This window comes from Saccoglossus kowalevskii, chromosome 8 (assembly GCF_978046115.1).
Source record: "Saccoglossus kowalevskii chromosome 8, keSacKowa6.1, whole genome shotgun sequence".
NCBI classification, from domain to species: domain Eukaryota; kingdom Metazoa; phylum Hemichordata; class Enteropneusta; family Harrimaniidae; genus Saccoglossus; species Saccoglossus kowalevskii.
The window spans coordinates 13,889,599-13,908,075 of NC_140648.1; the positions used below are offsets into that span (position 1 = coordinate 13,889,599).

The 18,477-nt window shown below is 35.2% G+C and overlaps 1 protein-coding gene across 1 annotated transcript; it reads left to right on the forward strand.

The window, feature by feature from the left end:
- The first annotated feature begins 3,698 nt into the window (after nucleotides 1-3,698).
- LOC100371693 (sodium/calcium exchanger 3-like) lies at nucleotides 3,699-16,307 on the forward strand. The gene is made up of 9 exons (XM_085502214.1): nucleotides 3,699-3,895; nucleotides 5,729-6,460; nucleotides 7,191-7,396; nucleotides 7,667-7,836; nucleotides 9,846-10,075; nucleotides 11,455-11,793; nucleotides 12,218-12,396; nucleotides 13,025-13,351; nucleotides 14,795-16,307. Exons 2-9 carry the CDS (start codon nucleotides 5,767-5,769, stop codon nucleotides 15,029-15,031), a joined length of 2,382 nt encoding a protein of 793 aa, XP_085358340.1. The 5' UTR covers nucleotides 3,699-3,895; nucleotides 5,729-5,766; the 3' UTR covers nucleotides 15,032-16,307.
- Nucleotides 16,308-18,477: the final 2,170 nt, after the last annotated feature.

Sequence of the window (18,477 nt, forward strand, 5' to 3'; positions counted from 1 at the left end):
ATGTCTGTGACGTAATTATCGACGCGACCAGCATTAACATAATAAACACACAACGAATATCTTGTTCCCTTTCTAATATATTTCATGTGTAGTTCCCACTCGTGTTGACGAAAATATGAGCTGAGTTTATTTATAGGTATTGCGTGAATGTAGATTCATTGATTTTCTAGTCGAAACAGACAGATGCGAATATACATTGGGAACGAACCATTTTTTCGCGGGGGTGTCAACATCTATAATGTACATTTGTTACTTCAGTTCTGCGTTGATTTGAATATTCCAACTCTTCAGTTTGATACAAATTATAATTTTTCCGAATCTCTGGGAAATAATGGTGAAATGAAAAATGAATGCTAACAAAGCTTAAATAAAATAAATGGATGATGACTTATTTGTGAAAGAAAGTGTAAAGCCGTGAATTGATATTACAGATATATATTCATAATATTTGATAAATGTACGCGGTTTAATATGGCGCATACTATGATTTTGTAGGACATGTGCCGTATGTGTAATGCTGTCAGGAAGAGCGGGACCCTGGCTGATTCCATGCGTGGCTTGCTGCCATAACGAACCTGGTAGGCACAATCAGCGCAAGGTCGGACGTGATCCTTCGTCAGGGATTGGTTGAATGTCTGTTCCTGCCCTAAAGGTCAAGAAGAGTGAAGGACAAATCGTGCGACTGGTACGTGGGCATCACTAGAAATGTACAACGCGGTGTAAATATTGTTTTGGTGACAGACTGATCGCAATCTGCATTTGTGTTAAAACACAAAAACACTTCACAGCTTTGTCGCTTCGTTATCGACCATATAATGGGAATTATCAGTGGTTTCCTTGAGAACGGACAATTCCTACTTAACAAGAGCAAATAGGGTTTTGTCAATACGCGATAAATAAATAATCCAATATTGAGACAAACATACTGACCATCGCATAGTCATGTTGTAATTAAATAACGGATTTCAATTTGAAATACTGATGGCGCTGTTTGAAGGTTAGCGCGCGTTTACTATTATTGGATCTCATCTTACTGAGCCCATTTCTGATGTGCTACGTCCCATTTATGTTAGTTTAGTGTAATTTTATTTACGTGGCGTTCTAACCTAACGAGTGTTCCAAGGAATAGTACGACCAATATACGCGTAAAACAATTAAGACGCATGAGAACCATTTAGAAACTCATTAAATCCTGACATTGCTCTGGGTGTGAAATTAACTATCATTGGAATAATGAATGAATCAGATCGTTTTCCTACGCCCCACAATCACCCAAACAACCGTCATCGTGATGGGGCAGTGTCAAATCAGTCAGATGGCAGCCAAAGACTGATAAATTATGTATATATATATATATATATATATATATATATATATACGGGCTTAAATATAAGCTAATCTCATATGTTTGCATATCGGATAGTAGTTAGGGTTAATAGTTTGCACGGGCTAAGGAACGCCCGAAAAATGCTAAGCATTACCAACAAATTTTGTAATTTGTGGAAAATGACAGTTAATGAAGATAAACGGATAGACCCGTTCACGCACGCGGGAAACAGTGGTTAGTATTGGCTAAGGAACGCCCAAACTTTGTAAGAATATTCAACAATTTTCAGTCATTTTAACAAGGAATATTCAGTACAGTCACCAGTAAGGTATACAAGTTAGTTCCTCGGTTCTAAAACAACACCAAAGCAAATTCAGAAACTGCAGACTGCAGAATAACAGGAAGTAGCACATATCCTAATCGTCTATTTAAACAACTTAGATTGTCCCTGGTTGTGCTGCCGTTGATTGTCATGTCGGAAATAGCATGCCGAAATGAATAATTACATTGTAATACTAAAACGTCCAAATGAACATTAAATACATTTTGAGCACTTACACTTCGTTACCCTGTTCTAAGGAGCAAAACCTGGTCTTTAAAACGGGCTAGATTTAATCCGTACCGTGCTAAGCGTTCATGCACGCGTTCTTAGCACGGGTTAAGATATTCGATCTCTTTGCCTGTGCTAAGAAGCTGTGCGTGAACGCTACTTATATATAACCTGCCTTTCACCAAAATATAACCATAATTTCCTCGAAAGATATGCTGGTGGTCCCTTTTACTACCGGTAATTCAACATCATTATACCGACCATGTTTGTTTCAAATGAATAACTTTTCATATTTTCAGTAGTAAGCTCAAACCTTTTCCTTTTATTGCGTTACTAAACGCGCCCGCGAAAGAAAGGAAGGACTTTACAAACCAATTGTACAATTCTGTTGACCGGAAGTATATCACAATAAATCGCCTCATGGATTTTGTATGTAATTTATTTTTTGTCATGTGAATGAAAGTGTTCAGTTCATGCATGTACATAATTTAGTTAGCCTTTACCGCCATCAATCGTCAAACCTTTATTACTGACACTGGTCTCTATTACATGTATTACATGTATTCCAGGCGACATCAATGTACATTTTTCATTTTATTTTAAATTACATTTAACAATTACAAATCTGTACAACGTCTCTTCCGTTACGGCAACATACATTTTTGTTTTGTTGAACGTCCACATTTAGTAACTCGAACTTTAATTAATATATAACCAAACTTCGAGTTACGGGCATCATAGATTTGTTTTGTTTGACGTTTTATGTTCGGTTAAATGTTAATCTATCGTTTTTATTTTCCAAGGAACCGGATATGACCGGGACGATATTCGTGATAATAGCTCCACTACGTGACGACGACTCATTTTTATATAGAATCAGGTGATTAGGATTAATTGAGATAATTGCCGTGTTATATACAATAACACTCACAAAACGTTGTTATCAAAATACTGACACAAAGTAATTTCATCGTATACATTTTCTATTTGTTTTTGTTTGTTTTGTTTTTATTTGGGGACACAATTATAATCACTTTATATGTTTTACCTCACGTTGTATGTCTAATTATAAAATATTTAAAAATATATTTCTTTTAATTTCAATACACATGGACATACAGTGTAGCATTGGTGAACATTACCTATGGCATCCCAATACCCATCATCATCATCCAGTCAAAATCATAATCGTGTTATTTATTTGGATTTAAAATATTCCACTTCATTTAAAAGATGACTTAAATCTCTCCCATTTGTGAGGTTGATTCTCCTTCCTATTGATTACTAACATGAAATAGTTATCACCGTGACGTTTCCAGATGTTTTAAATACTACAAATAAATAAAAAAAAAACTTAAAATTCTATTATTAGATAATGATCATGAAGCCAAAAAACTTGATTCGCATCTGGTAATGGTTTAATTTTGAATTTCTGCAATAGTGTAATGTGGAGGTGTCCTGAATATTAGTAAACTGTAAGTATCATAAAACAATTAGTCGCGACTGTCCAGTTGGAGTGAGGGCGCTATCACATGTGTTTACACTACACATGCACTTACTATTGTGGTCACGTATATACATCACCGTGTTGAATAATCTTCACTTTTATGAAGTGTATCCTTCCGCGCTTGATTGGTTTATACTTTCTTGTTATACACTTTCTTTTAACGATTGAAATCCATACACTCGTATTGAGAGTCGGTTCTACGGTCGGGTGAACTTCAGTATGGTTGAATATTGAAGGCAACTGGTGAGTTATTGATTCTCAGCGAAATATAAACTTACGAACTATATGTTTGTATTCGTATGTAAACGAGAAGGTGGAACCGAAGCGTTAGTCTGTGCGAGACAGATTTTAGTGGTATTGTAAATAGTAACAAACTGCAAGTGGTTACTACTTGATATAAATTTCATGTGTTTTTTTTTCGCAAAAAAAAAAACATGTAACGGCGGATTCACGAAAGTCGAATTTCTTCCGTCTTATTGAGGGGTCCCGGACCTGTTTGAAGCTAAAACAGGTAAGCCACTAGCAACGACAGCGTGCTTAGAAACCATACATGCATATATTTATTTATGAGTAGTCTGTTGTGCTGATATTTTGCGTTGCTCTGATAAGCAACAATAGTGAGAGTGGGCCCTGTAGTGTTAGGTCAATTTCACACGATGCTGACTGGTCATTTCGACATTGTATCTTTTGTAACACTTAGCCTGACTGTGACAGCCCCCACCCCACCCGCGCTGGACCTAATTCATTCCAAGATACTAGTACTGTATAGTATACGACCATTTGGATTTGTTTATCATGCAAATGACTTCAAATACTGAATACAACAAATCTGTTGTTAGCATTGTCACTACAGCAACGAACCGTACGCGTCGGCGTTAAAATATCTGGACCCGAGTGCTACATGGCTTTGTTGTATATAACAATGGTCTGTAAGCACTGTGCTGAGTAGAAATGCCGCTAGACCAGTTTATTACTACAGCTGCATGGACTTTATATATATATATATATATATATATATATATATATATATATATACTGTATAACACTAAATACTTCACTTTTACTAATACTGGACGGATTAACAGCAAGGATTTGACATTGAAGAACGATCGATACCTTATCATTAATAATCACATTTACAATTTTTTACAATCACGTTGACAAAATTGGTCCCATTTGGCAATACAGAAAGCGAATAAGTGAACAACGTAAATCGAAATAGAACACTTCTGTTCTCTATTAGTTCAAAATTCGCGAAAATAGACTGGCTACTAAAACACAATTATATGTGTTCTTTCGGTTATCACAAACGCTACTATAAAGAACGTCTAGACCGTGACAGCGAAACATTAAATCACGCCTCCTATCGGCGTATAGAGCATATATAGTTGTTTTGTAAAGCTTTGTTTGTCGGCAGTTTTCTTACTGTTATCATATCGGTTATCGTAATCATAGCCATTTCGGAACCTAACACAAACGGTTAATAGCCTAGTTATTGCTTATTGGGAGACTGTTGCTATGGTATTCAATTGAGACAAAATATGTATAATATAGAATCTATACGGCGAATTGAGGCGCCCAACATAATTTTCCTTGGAAATATCCAAAATTTGAAAATCCATTTAGTACACAGGAATATTGTTATAATTGAATATACGCATACTCATTATCAAAACTAGAAACAGTCAATACCAATGCCGCGAGTTAGTAACTTTTACTCTATTTGGAGTCCCCATGGAAATGAACTCGGCTAACCCGATAGGGGAAACATTCCACACGAGAAGCGCAATGCATGTTGATGCTGTGCTCTACTATGGGAGCCTACCAATCTAGAGTCAGGTTCATTGGATGAAGTAAACTTTAATAGAGGATGTAAACTTTGATAGGAAAGTTATTTGAACTAACATACCGGAAGTAAGTTTATCTAGCGTGCTGATTGTAGTTGAAGAAGTAATGGCGGTTGATTTGAATGTCTTAGAATTTACGCCTGAAATGAGGGCATACATCAACCATAGTGGTAGTTGGAAACACAGTGTTAGATTGTAGAAAATAATATTACGTGCTTCGCACATACATGTACTACAAATAAATTGTTTGTTTACAAGTAATGTATACATGTTTTTTTCACTGGATACTCTAAATTCAAATATTATGTAGATATTGTTAAATGATCAGTCACTTTGACCTAGAATAATCGTATACATTTCTATGTCAACAACATGATGCTACAAAAAATCCCAGGTGATTGCCATAATATTTGTTGTATGTTTGCGCTGAATGAATGTCTAACTCTAAAACACATGTGAAGAATGTATACTTATGTAGAGTTTCCTTCCATTTTTAGGCATTCTTTTTTGTGAAATATACCAGAAACGTCGAAATATGTCGAATTCAACTACAGACCCCGATGCATACTTATGCTATGACAAGGGGCTAATTTTACCAATAGTTAACGAATCTACATGGTCAACTGGTGCACGAATTACGGTCTATCTAATTGGGTTGATATATTGCCTTTATGGCGTCTCCATCATTACTGGCATTTTTATGTCCTCTATTGAAGTGATCACCAGTAAAACAAAAACTGTGAATATAGCGAATCCGAAGGCTCCAGGAGGAACACAGAAACTTAAAGTGCGGGTGTGGAACTCTACTGTGGCCAATTTGACCCTAGTGACGCTGGGGTCACGGACCACTGAAATTCTTCTCTGTCTGATTGAGATTGTTGGTAATGGTTTCCATGCCGGTTATATTGGTCCAAGTACAATTATCGGTTCTGCTGCTTTCAATCTCCTTGTCATCACTGCAGTGTGTATTGCTTGTCCTCCAATCGGAGAAGTCCGCTACATCAAGCAGATTAAAGTTTCTACACTCACAGCCGCCTTCTCTATTATTGCTTATATTTGGCTGCTTTTGGTTCTGCTTGTCATTACCCCAAATATTGTTGAACTTTGGGAGGCTATATGCACGTTTATCTGTTTTCCAATCCTCGTCGTAATAGCGTTTATGGCTGACAAGGGTTACCGTGGAAGAAATGTTGCTAAAGATGACGATAAACAGGCTCTACTCGGCATTGGTAGGTATCTTGTAACAATTTATTATTAAATTAACATGTTTAAAATTTCAAGTTTATTTTAGCCTCAGGCCCAGGTGATATGAAATACGCCCTAAAAGTCATTTTATTGGTGAAATATTGATGAAAAAGAAAAAAAATGTACCATTATACAATACCATTCGTATATGATATAAAATGCCATAAACTGCAGGAAGAGTTCTTCTTGCATATTTTTAATGCCGCGATTGAACACTGAAGCCAATTTTAAACTAATTTCTAATCAGAAACTTGTGTTTGATGACAAATCATTTGAAACACGTGCCTTTAACATACTTATTTTGTTTTCAGTTATATGACTTATCATTTATAAACCAAGGAACATCTTCGGTTTTGGCGAAATTTGCCGAAAAAGTCTCAGTGAGATGTAATTCAAACACGTCATTATGAATGGTACAGTACTTAGATATTTCTGCCCGCAAAAACTTCCGTGTCAGAAAGCCACTTGCTGTGAACATCCAGTGTAACGCATAGTAGTTGTTGAAGGGGATAATTTTAGTCAATATTAGTTATATTTCCATGCCGATTAATTTTTCTTTAACGTAATGTTAATTAGAAAAGTAATTTCAAACTTATAAATACATTTTTGAAATGCACACATGCCAGATTGTAATCCCCCTCCCTGGTGTTGTAATGGATATATATAAAGAGGTGTTCGAACATGCTTTTTATTATGACTGGTATTTAACATCAGGTAATGTTACCAGAGAGGGTGTAGCTGATGTGATGAAAGAGATGGGCAAGCATCCAGATATAACCCAAGAACAAGCTGCAACAATTGCAGCCATCGAGGCTGAGAAGAACTCTCCTCACACCAGAGCTTGGTATCGTGTGAGTGAAACAAGGAATATGACTGGAGGACAAAAACTGATTCCCACTGTGGATCCTAAATTACTCTTGGTACGTTTAACATTGTATTACTACTGTGACAATACAATTTATTTTATGTCATGTTTGTGTATATTTCAAATACATGTGTATGGGTGTTATGTAGTATAATAACAGACCAGGTGCATAGAAATACTTCACAATCACTATTCAATTACCTATCTAGTAATGATTTTGTCGAGGAACCAAAATTCTTGCACCAGGACAGTTTGCCAGTATGAATGATTGTTTTACCATAAATGCACTGAAAGCTTTTTGAATTTATTGGCCTACTTATTGCAGGCATATGACCAAGTCAAGATGGGCAGCTCTATTTCAATTGGGTCCACACTGTTTCCTGAAATTCCAATAGTGGAATTTGCTGCTGCATCATGTGCTGTGTATGAACACGAGAAACGAGTACGTGTTTGGATTAACAGAAAAGGAAACATACACCCTCAAATTGTATTCAAGTAAGTATTCTTAGTTTCTATCACATCACTAAATCTTTATGAAATCAGTTCCAAGTTTCGTCTCATCTTTGTGCACGGAAGATTGTGTTCACATCTATGTCATGGTTCAGTCTAAGATGGCCAACTAGCATCCTTTTTCGACAAAATTTGGTTTAATTTTAAATTGCTCGTCATAAGAATGTTTGAATTAATGTTAGAAATAAATGTTCATGCAAATCAAACGGTCGTAAAACTCATTTTTTCCCCACAAGTTCAAAAAAACAAAAGAAAAGCTGTGAAAAGCACAACGAAATGCTGGTATGTGCCTTGTCGTCATAATTGTCCTTTTGTCATGAATTAGTTTTCGCGTATCTGTTGTCCGACTTATTTAGCTTGTTACTAGTGAATGGCTGTGTTATATCTGTAATCATTAAGGCTCATGCGAGGTCCTGGACGGAACTTGACTTAGTGATTTGGAACTAATTACGATATAACCGTTGCCAACCGGACTACTATTTCTGATGTTTGGTATTTACAGTTATTAATATAGCGGACGATTAATCAAAAGATATGACGTGTTCAGCACTTAGTTTGATTGGCTATGTGCAAGTTGAATGTGCGAAGGTTACGCCTTATGTCTTTAAACTTCTTTGTAATTGGTTAAGTTTTGATACGTAATAAACGGTCTAAGTCCTTGGTCCCAGAGAGAGAGAGAGCTCCACGAGGCGAGAGAGTCTTGGTTAGTCCGGGGCAGAGTCTCCGACGAGGCAGTTCTCCTTGAGGTGTTCTCGATGTGGCTAAATACTAGCTATTGAAACGTATTCCGTTGTGTGCGTCTATTCGACTGTAAAGATTAGGGACTTTCCCGGTCCGGTACCTCAAGCAGACGTGGTAGAGACGAGACGAGAATTCCCCTGTGACACGTGTTGGAGAAACCCGGGCATGATACTTTTATGAAAGATGAGCACTTAATAAACATTATTTCGCGGAAACCTGGCACTCCAATATTCAATTTTATTGAAAAAAACACCAAAAAATAAACACGTCTTTCCAGTACGGTCCATGGTTGTTTACTCAAACTGTCAAATTAGCCTTGAGTAGTAAATATTCTCATCTAATCAAAAAAGCTACACCCTAATTGAAAACCTTGGTCTGCCTGATACTCATGCTTTATTCAACTCTCCGGGATAGTTATAATAGAAATTGAAGAGGTGATTAAAGAGCGCTGATAATATAGCAAATACGGTGTTATGACCATAGACACACCTCTGTCTTTTACGTAAGTATATGCGCTGCTAATATAGCAAATACGGTATTATGACCATGGACACACCTCTGTCATTTACGTAAGTATATGCGCTGCTAATATAGCAAATACGGCATTATGACCATAGACATACGTCTGTCATTCACGTAAGTATATGCGCTGCTAATATAGCAAATACGGTATTATGACCATGGAAACATCTCTGTCTTTTACATAAGTATATGCGCTGCTAATATAGCAAATACGGTATTATGACCATGGACACACCTATGTCATTTACATAAGTATATGCGCTGCTAATATAGCAAATACGGCATTATGACCATAGACACACGTCTGTCATTCACGTAAGTATATGCGCTGCTAATATAGCAAATACGGTATTATGACCATAGACACATCTCTGTCATTTACGTAAGTATATACGCTGCTAATATAGCAAATACGGTATTATGACCATAGACACATCTCTGTCATTTACGTAAGTATATACGCTGCTAATATAGCAAATACGGTATTATGAACATAGACGCATCTCTGTCATTTACGTAAGTATATACGCTGCTAATATAGCAAATACGGTATTATGTTCCTATACCTTTTGCAGAATGGCATTTAAAAGCGTTTCATTTTCAAATCAACTGTTGAGCTTGGTGTGAAAATATTTAGACCAATTTGCCTTTTCAGCATTATGTTGCGGGGTTTGAAGAAATACATCATTGCAGTGTGATACAGTCTATAAATATCTATCTACATTCAATAGGTTTGAGACATTGGATGGGACAGCTGAAGCCGGTTCTGACTACATAGCACAGCGTGATACTATGGTGTTCGGATCCAATGAGACACAGAAGTTCATTGACATTGATATTATTGATGACAACGAGTGGGAACCAGATGAAGTGTTTTTTGTGAAGCTGTCAGTAGACAGTAAAAGTGGAGCTAAGTTGGGAAAGAAACACATTATGCAAATTACCATTATCAATGACGAGGGTTAGTTTTACATATATCTCAAAAGGTTCAATAAACACAACCATATAAACACGTCACATGGAATTTGAACTAAGATGCAAATGCACCTTGCCCGTGTACCCGTATGCACATTTCACTACACTATGCTAATCGCAGATGGAATATTGAAATAATGTTTATTAACCAAGGTTAACTAACCTTGTATTAACCCTAGTAATTCAGTGACTTGATAAGTTATATAATTTGCTTCGTTTGATTGATTAAAGAAATATATTACATTACCGAGGCAATGTATTTTTTAGGCGAATATCAACAAGATTATCGAATGACCGGATCAAAAAAAAATCAATGATAGAAGTGCCAATTACAAAATACTATAGAATATATATAGTATAGATTTATTGATACTATAAATGCAAATATTTATATTTATTTAAGCTATAAATATTAACAATATATGTACTGTAACTGTCTTGAATTGGTCAATGAGTGTTATAGAATCGCTGGGGATTATATACTATATAACCTGGTTATGACCCCGTTATGGCATGGCTTATGGAAGCTATCATCATCTCAGAATATGCAACATATTGGCTACTAATTAAAGTGCCTGTTAAATGCCCACCAACACATTTCCCATTTGGGATTTGTGTTCCACTGAAATATACATTTGTAATGTATTCTCAGCGGCGATTTTATTGGCCGCAACTTCTTAATTTACAACAGCTGTGGTTAAACTATCATTTACTTGATGGTTAAGGCACATGAATCAAACGCTCCGAGCACCCGTCGTTTGTATGCCAAAACCATCACGTGACCATGATTTAATTTGTACATAAACACAATTACTCGATGTCGTTTGTTACAGTAACTAATATTCCCCATGTAATAGTTCTGATATTATGTGCAGGACACAAGACGGAATGATTTAATATGCAATGTTTCCACTACCCAGTGCTTTGATATCTGTGTTGCAATGATTTCCGTTCAAATACCAAATGGTAAAGCAGTATTCACTAATATCCCGTAGTAAACATTTTCACATCTAATTTATTACTATTATGAACTGTTGCTTCTTGTTTATTTGTACATAATAAAATACTAACTATAAAACATATGTTTACATATAATATGTTACAAACACATTTTGTTTGGTAAATTCAAAATTATAATACTGATAGCATTAGAACTATAGTTCTCATATTCATACAATTCATTACAAATTATGTCACAATTATTGCATTTTTTAGGTTTTGTTATAAAAGTATAACAACTTTACAGATAACAATCACATATATTTTTCAGCTCATAGTTTTCTGGCAAAGATTCTTTTGATATTAAAAAAGCAATAGGCTAGAATACCACTGTGTAATAATGCTGTTATAATTTCTCAACTACAGAACCAGGAACCTTTGAGTTTACGATGCCAAGCTACTTAGTGAAGGAAAGCATTGGTGTGTTACAGGTACCAGTCTCCAGAAACAATGGAACTGATGGAAAAGTTGTCTTGAAATGGAAAACAACTGACATGACTGCGATCTCTGGTAAAGACTATGAAGGTGGAAAAGGAGAGTTAGTATTCGAACATGGCGAGAAACAAAAGAGTATAGACATTCCGATTGTCGACGATCAAGAGTATGAAAAAGATGAGTCATTTAAACTTGAACTGCTAGAGGTTAGCGATGGAGCAAAACTTGGAAAAACCAGGACGTCTGTCATAACAATTGTGAATGATGATGGTAAGTTCTTAAACACATAATTACCGGGTACTAGAATTCATGTCGATAACATTTTTTTCGGGTGATAGTTCACCTGTCAATGCCTCTTGTATAACTACTAAGTGTCCTCTCATTAATCATTTGTTATTAACAAATAAATAAATATTAATATTATATAAATAAAAAAATAGGCAGAGCTGATATGAATGAATAGAAAGTTCACTTCCAGTTATCAAATCTTGAGGAAAGTACATCCAAACAACTCTGCGATACATAACCAATTACATTTTGTCGGGAATGTTTTCTCTGATTTGAAATCTTTAATTACGATACAAAATATCACACATAACACGTATCTTTATGTCTTAATTTGATAATCAAGTTGCTGTATATGTTGTATTGTATAATTATTACAATATTGCATATGTTTTCTTCCCTCTTATAGAGTTAAACAACCTACTTGATCGTGTAGTCTCAATAACCAATGTCAACTTGGATCGTCTCCGTATTGGTAATGCTTCGTGGGCCGATCAGTTCAAAGAAGCAATGAACGTGAATGGTGGAGATATTGAAAGTGCTACTTGGGTAGATTATGTCATGCACTTTTTAAGCTTTGGATGGAAGGTGAAACTATTTTGTTTTATTTACATGACAATTACCAATTGTTTGTCAGTCAAAAGTAATTAATATACTATGTTGGTCATAATATTGTATTATGTTTGTTCGATTGGCATTCCTTCAAATAACAAATTAAAATATTGCAATGTCAATTTATAATCCAAGAAATATGGCAGTGCGCTCATTTAATCCCATTCTGACAAATATAATACTACAAGTAAATGTCCTTAATAGTGCATCAAATGAGCGGAAACTCAATTCAGTAACTGTACATGTCTTCTGCATCGCGATTCGGTGCAAATCAAATACAAAAAACAAACATTGTAAAAATCACTCGTGTAATGTGTTAGAAACAAACCTCGTTTGTAGAACACATATATTTGACATTCATGTATGCAGCATGTGAAGCTTTGATATGGGGCTCTCTAGCCACAAGTTTATGAATTCCGGTCCCATGAGCAGCTAATATTGTTGCCACAATATTTATGGATTTTCCCTGGTATAATAAATTAGAACAGTGGTCACTAATATAACATATCTTAAATGTGATATAAACAGACAATGAAGAATTGTTTCCATTTTATACAGTCAAGCATACTTTCACTATGTATTTTAAATATATTTTTCTGTCTAGGTGATATTTGCTTTGGTTCCACCTCCGTCATTCCTTGACTCCGGTGGATGGATCTCTTTTTGTGTGGCACTCACCTTTATCGGAGTACTCACTACAATCATTGGTAGCTTGGGGTCGATATTTGGTTGTCTTATCAATATGAAGGACAGTGTGACAGGCTTGACATTTGTCACGTTAGGGACCTGCATAGTAGATCTGTGTGTCTCTAAGAAGGCCTCTGTCGGTGAGAAGTATGCTGATTGTTGCATGACAGGTAGTTATTCTGTCTATGTGTTTTTTGGTCTTGGATTGTCGTGGGTGACAGCGTCCATATATTGGACATCTAAGGTAATCATTACTTTTTTCTCAAATCTGTCATATTGATATTATCTTATATGCTCAGATTAAGATTGCATGTCCTAGCAGCATGTTAGATACAGGTAAACACGCATTAGTAATTACTATAGGTGTACTCATCAGGTTTGGGTTGTTTTTACGTTCGAAAAAAGTACGACGCTTTCCAATAAAATTTAGTTATGAAATAATGCTGAGCTGATTTGTTTATGTTTTATGAAAGCTGTGAATATTAGATAATCCGCACAAAAATAAGCCAACTTTAAGCTGTTCCATTTATATCACATAACACATATACAAGAGCTGTTCTAGCTATCCCACTTATTTATTAGTCACTCCAATTACTTACACTATTGTTCAAGTTAGATATTAGTCTAGGTCAGACAAAGTGAGTCTTACTACTGCCAGCCAGTTTACCCCCCCCCCTCCCCTCGGAATTATGGTATTATACAACAGAACAATACGTACATAACACAGATTCTAAGGACCGCTGTCTAAATTTTAAAATAAACAAAGCAGAAACTAAGTAGACAAACTAATAATCGCTAGCCATGTCTCTAATCTGGTATGACACAGTGAGCGATTCACAGCCCCAGTATGACATCATACCTACAGAGTAGAATACACAAGGCCCAACACAACACAAAGTCGGAGGTGGTGGGCCAAGGCATCAAAAAGGCAAAATACCAGGCACCCTCAGAACTGACATAAATCTAAAATCATAGCTTTATGGGTGGTCCAAACACCTTTAAGATCATGGTAAATAATGCAGGGGCTCCTGAGGAGAGAAATGTTCTAAATGGGCAGCCCGGATCCCAGAATGATGATGGCTATCACACAGAACACACTGAGCCCAAATTTCCACCTAGTGTCTTCAGCTGGAAAAGTAAACCAAATATTCAGGTATTACCAATAATCCTCGGAGATGCCGTGCACCAGGTTGATGGTAGCATTATTTAATAGTAAATTGGCAGTAATAAAACCTACTTTGTCTAATTTACATAAATATCTAACTTAATTGGACTAGTTTACCTCTGTGTTTATCAATGCCATAATTCGCATAATAACTGGTCAATATACTTCCAACTGTTAGGAATATAATGTATTTAATGTAATTTGGTACAGTGGTGCTGACTCCAGATGCGAAAATAAAAGCCCAACGTTTTTTTTTTTTTGGGGGGGGGGGTGTGAGTAATCGAACAAAAATAACGTTTTGATTGAAGAGTGTTATCCACAATATAATGATATATCTATATTTGTAATAGTCTGTATTTAGAGTTTATTTAAATGATTTGGCCATTAGATTGAATATTAGATAATCCGCATTTATTTTATAACTATTTATTTTAACTATTTATCTTACAGTCGCACAAATCAGGTGTTCCTCGTCGAATTCATTTATACTAATTGATTTATTGTTTTCTATATTTGCTGCAGGGACTCGTATTTGTAGTGGATTCCAGTTCATTTTCCTTCAGTGTTATGATGTACATTATCTGTGCCATTATGTGTTTGAGTCTCTTGGTCTTACGACGCTTTACTCCATTTTTTGGAAAAGCGGAACTTGGAGGACCTACAGCAGGTCGATATTTATCTAGCATATTCTTGTTACTGTTGTGGTGTCTTTACATTCTCCTCTGCTCCTTCCAATCTTATGACTACATTGATTTCTAAGTTACTAACTGATATACATAATGCATACATTCTGTATTATGTTGTTAATGTTGCATTTTCTTCCAAATAATTTATGGGTTTTTTTAAAGCGGCAATTTGTTGAAACAATGCGGGATCAATAATTGCTGTGATAACCAGCATCGATGACACCAGATGTTAAACCAGTTGAAGTTATATTAAGTTGAACGGGATCTGAACCATCATAGAAGTCGTGTGAAATACTGCTGTAATATGTACAAGCTATGTGGTATATGGGAGCTGAATTATTGGATAGATTACGTAATTAATCATTTGTATAATTTACTCTTAAAATAGTTGTTAGTCTTGGCGTCTATTGGAATCTTCATTAACATAACTGTGTCATCTGACAATTTACATTTAGTGATATAGCCAGGACCAGTATTTGTAGGTGCATCTCTACCAGACCTAGAATACTATTTTTTTCCAGAAAAGGTCAAACCTAGATTACTGATTTGATACTATGATAACAAAAAGTTAAAGGTGTAATATAATAAAAAAATCCTTATTTTTCAAAATAAATAAACAGTACTGTTATACACGATTTAGTAAATAACACGTGGCTACTTTTAGATTTGTACAGTTATATTGTGTTTTCATTTGTTATGTGATTTATATGTGAAAAGATGTACTAAGCAGATATTTATTATTGGTGAACTATTAACCAGTTGATATGCATATCAAAATTGTTGTTAGTTACTAGTTAATGTAGACTCATTAACACATATATAATTTTGTCGATACAATAAATAATTACATACTTAGTTCAGACAATTATCTACAAAATTATCTGTTATATGATGTTGTACAATGATTCACCATTCTCAACAGGACTCCATCGACTAGATGTGGTAATTGATATCTTTGCAAATGACAATATGTTACACGACAGATTAGTATATAGGATTGTAATCACCAGTTCCATAATTTTACTGCTTTTTGTGATGAATTTAATATGCATTGTTGTTTCATATTTGTTGAATTTTATCTTCAAAAGTGTGACTTTGTAATTGTTATACCTGAACTGAATGTTTGTTTCTTCTTTGTAATTCACATAAATAATAATTCATATGTGTACATTCTAAAATCACGCATTATCATGTAAAATGGTGTTTCCATCATTGATTTCAAATGAACATAAATTTGTCATCTTGTGGCGTAAGTTCGTCGTCTCACCCAACAGTATAGACTAGGTATTCATCTTGTATCCATTTGTTCATATTAAAATAAATAAAAGTGTTATTGATTGTTTTCCAAATTTATGTAGTGAAAGGATGGTCAGACATAACATGCCTGCTATATGTTGATCATAATGCCCACACAAGTGAATATTTGTAATACCGACTTTCAGCTTTCATTCAAATTCAAATATGTAATTGTGATTGGCTCAAGAACTCATCATTGTCTTCATCCTCACTATGATTGGACGCTTTCATTTATATACGCCTGTGACGTGGTATCTGTGACCGCCCGTCCATTGAACTAACTCATAATATTAATTTACACTAACTATGACGTCACAACGCCATTAGTTTATTTGGCAATTAGAGTTACGTCGTCCATTCCATTTAGTCGCCCACTGCATTTGGTATTCAGCTAATTTGTAATGGATTTATTGAAAGTAGTTATGCTAATGCACACTTTACGGATACAGCCATTACACAGAAAAACAGATGATACGACGCTGATGCGAATTGTTTAATTCTTGTGTTATGTTTTGACAAACGATCTTGCTCAGAAGTAACGAAAATTTTGAGATGTGTATGATACCAGAGGTACATTACCTCTGATGATACTAAGATTACCAAGCATAAACATGTCTAATTCTGAATTACGATGACTGATTAAATAATGATGATTTCAAAGATTGTTAAACTTTAAAATTTGGTGACCGTTGCTGTATTGAACAGCGCTTTCGGTGATAATTATATAGTACTAGTACGAGCCACGCGAGTCCAGTGAACAGTAACTTCAACGAGACGTTAAAGCGCCCTCAATGACACCCAGTGGGGTTTCTGCATCAATGACATATTGCCATCGATTACAAATACATAAACGTCTCAGGTATTTTTACCTTTCTTTAGGAAAATATTTGTAACTTCCCAAAATACTGAAACATGACTTAACACTACGAACCTATAAAAACAGAAACACACGAAAATACATTTATGCCGCCAGAGGGCGTTATTGTAGCAGTACTTAATAAAATGCAAGGGATTGGAACTGTTTCATTGTAAAACACAAGTCTGGTATTAAACTCTCTGAATCACCCAGAATCGGACATTATAATGACGTGAATCTATAATCATATCTTGCATGTTGCATGTTTAGATCGATGTCATGAACACATACCTTATTCGCCGGCATATCTCCATTCATTTTGTACATCAATTTTCTCTGACCTAAGTCTGATGACCCCTCTCTCCATTTTTGTATTTCATTTTCTTCATCCTCATATTAACATAAATTGTCACATGCACTTATATGTAAAAATTGAGAAAGTGACTGCATTAAAGTGACGAGAGTTACACCAATTCTTGTGTGGCAGTGTTAGGAAATCTATCAGCTAAACAGAGTACAATATGGGGTTTCCTTCTAATTATTGTATTATTATCATCAGCAATACATATGCAATAATGTTTTTAGAATCAAGTCAATAGCTCAATATTCCACAGGTACACAACTACCAATCTAGCCATTTTAATGCAAGTATTAACCTATGAAGTTGGGTACACTACTGCGAAACGCATTGAAATAGCTGAATACAATTTGAACAAATTTGACTCAATGCATGAACAACAAAATAATTAATTAGCAAAAGTGTCAACTATCTCCTGGGAGAATATACTTTGTTAAATTAGCTGCATCTTCAATTAGCGAAATTAAATATTAGCTAAATTAGGTGATATAACATGCTTGCTAAAAATTCAGACAAGTTTTACAGTATGTTGGGATGGGAGAGGCCTGATTACTAACAGATTCAGAGTTTGAATTTAATGCATGTGCCTGGATTTGGGAGAGGTAAAAATCCTACCAGGTTGTGATTCTCAAAATGTTAATTTCCATGTTCAAGTACTTTCCAAATGAATTACAATATCGACAAGCATTAACAATGCTAAGTCCGCATTCTATATTTAATGCAAAAAAGCAAAATTTGACATTGCTTGCATTTTATGTGCAAAGATCAGACTACAAATAGAACTATATTGTGGATCGTTCCTGAAGTTGAATTCGGCACTCGAGGGGCTAAGTATTAGAATTTGGCAATTTTGAAGACCAAAATGGCCGCCATACTTGATCAAATGGTAATGAAAATCATGAATGTCATCGTGCATGGTCTGTGTGTTAAGTTTGAATGTAATTGGTCAAGACATGTCTGAGAAATACACCGATACACAGATAAACCCATGGAATCCTAATTAATAGTC

What these genes read in the sequence shown, in the direction of transcription:
- LOC100371693 (XM_085502214.1), top strand. Translation starts at nt 5,767, where the DNA reads ATGTCGAATTCAACTACAGACCCCGATGCATACTTATGCTATGACAAG. An exon ending in TGGATCCTAAATTACTCTTG is followed by an intron (nt 7,397 to 7,666) that starts GTACGTTTAACA and finishes TACTTATTGCAG; the next exon opens with GCATATGACCAAGTCAAGAT. An exon ending in AACAATTGTGAATGATGATG is followed by an intron (nt 11,794 to 12,217) that starts GTAAGTTCTTAA and finishes TCCCTCTTATAG; the next exon opens with AGTTAAACAACCTACTTGAT.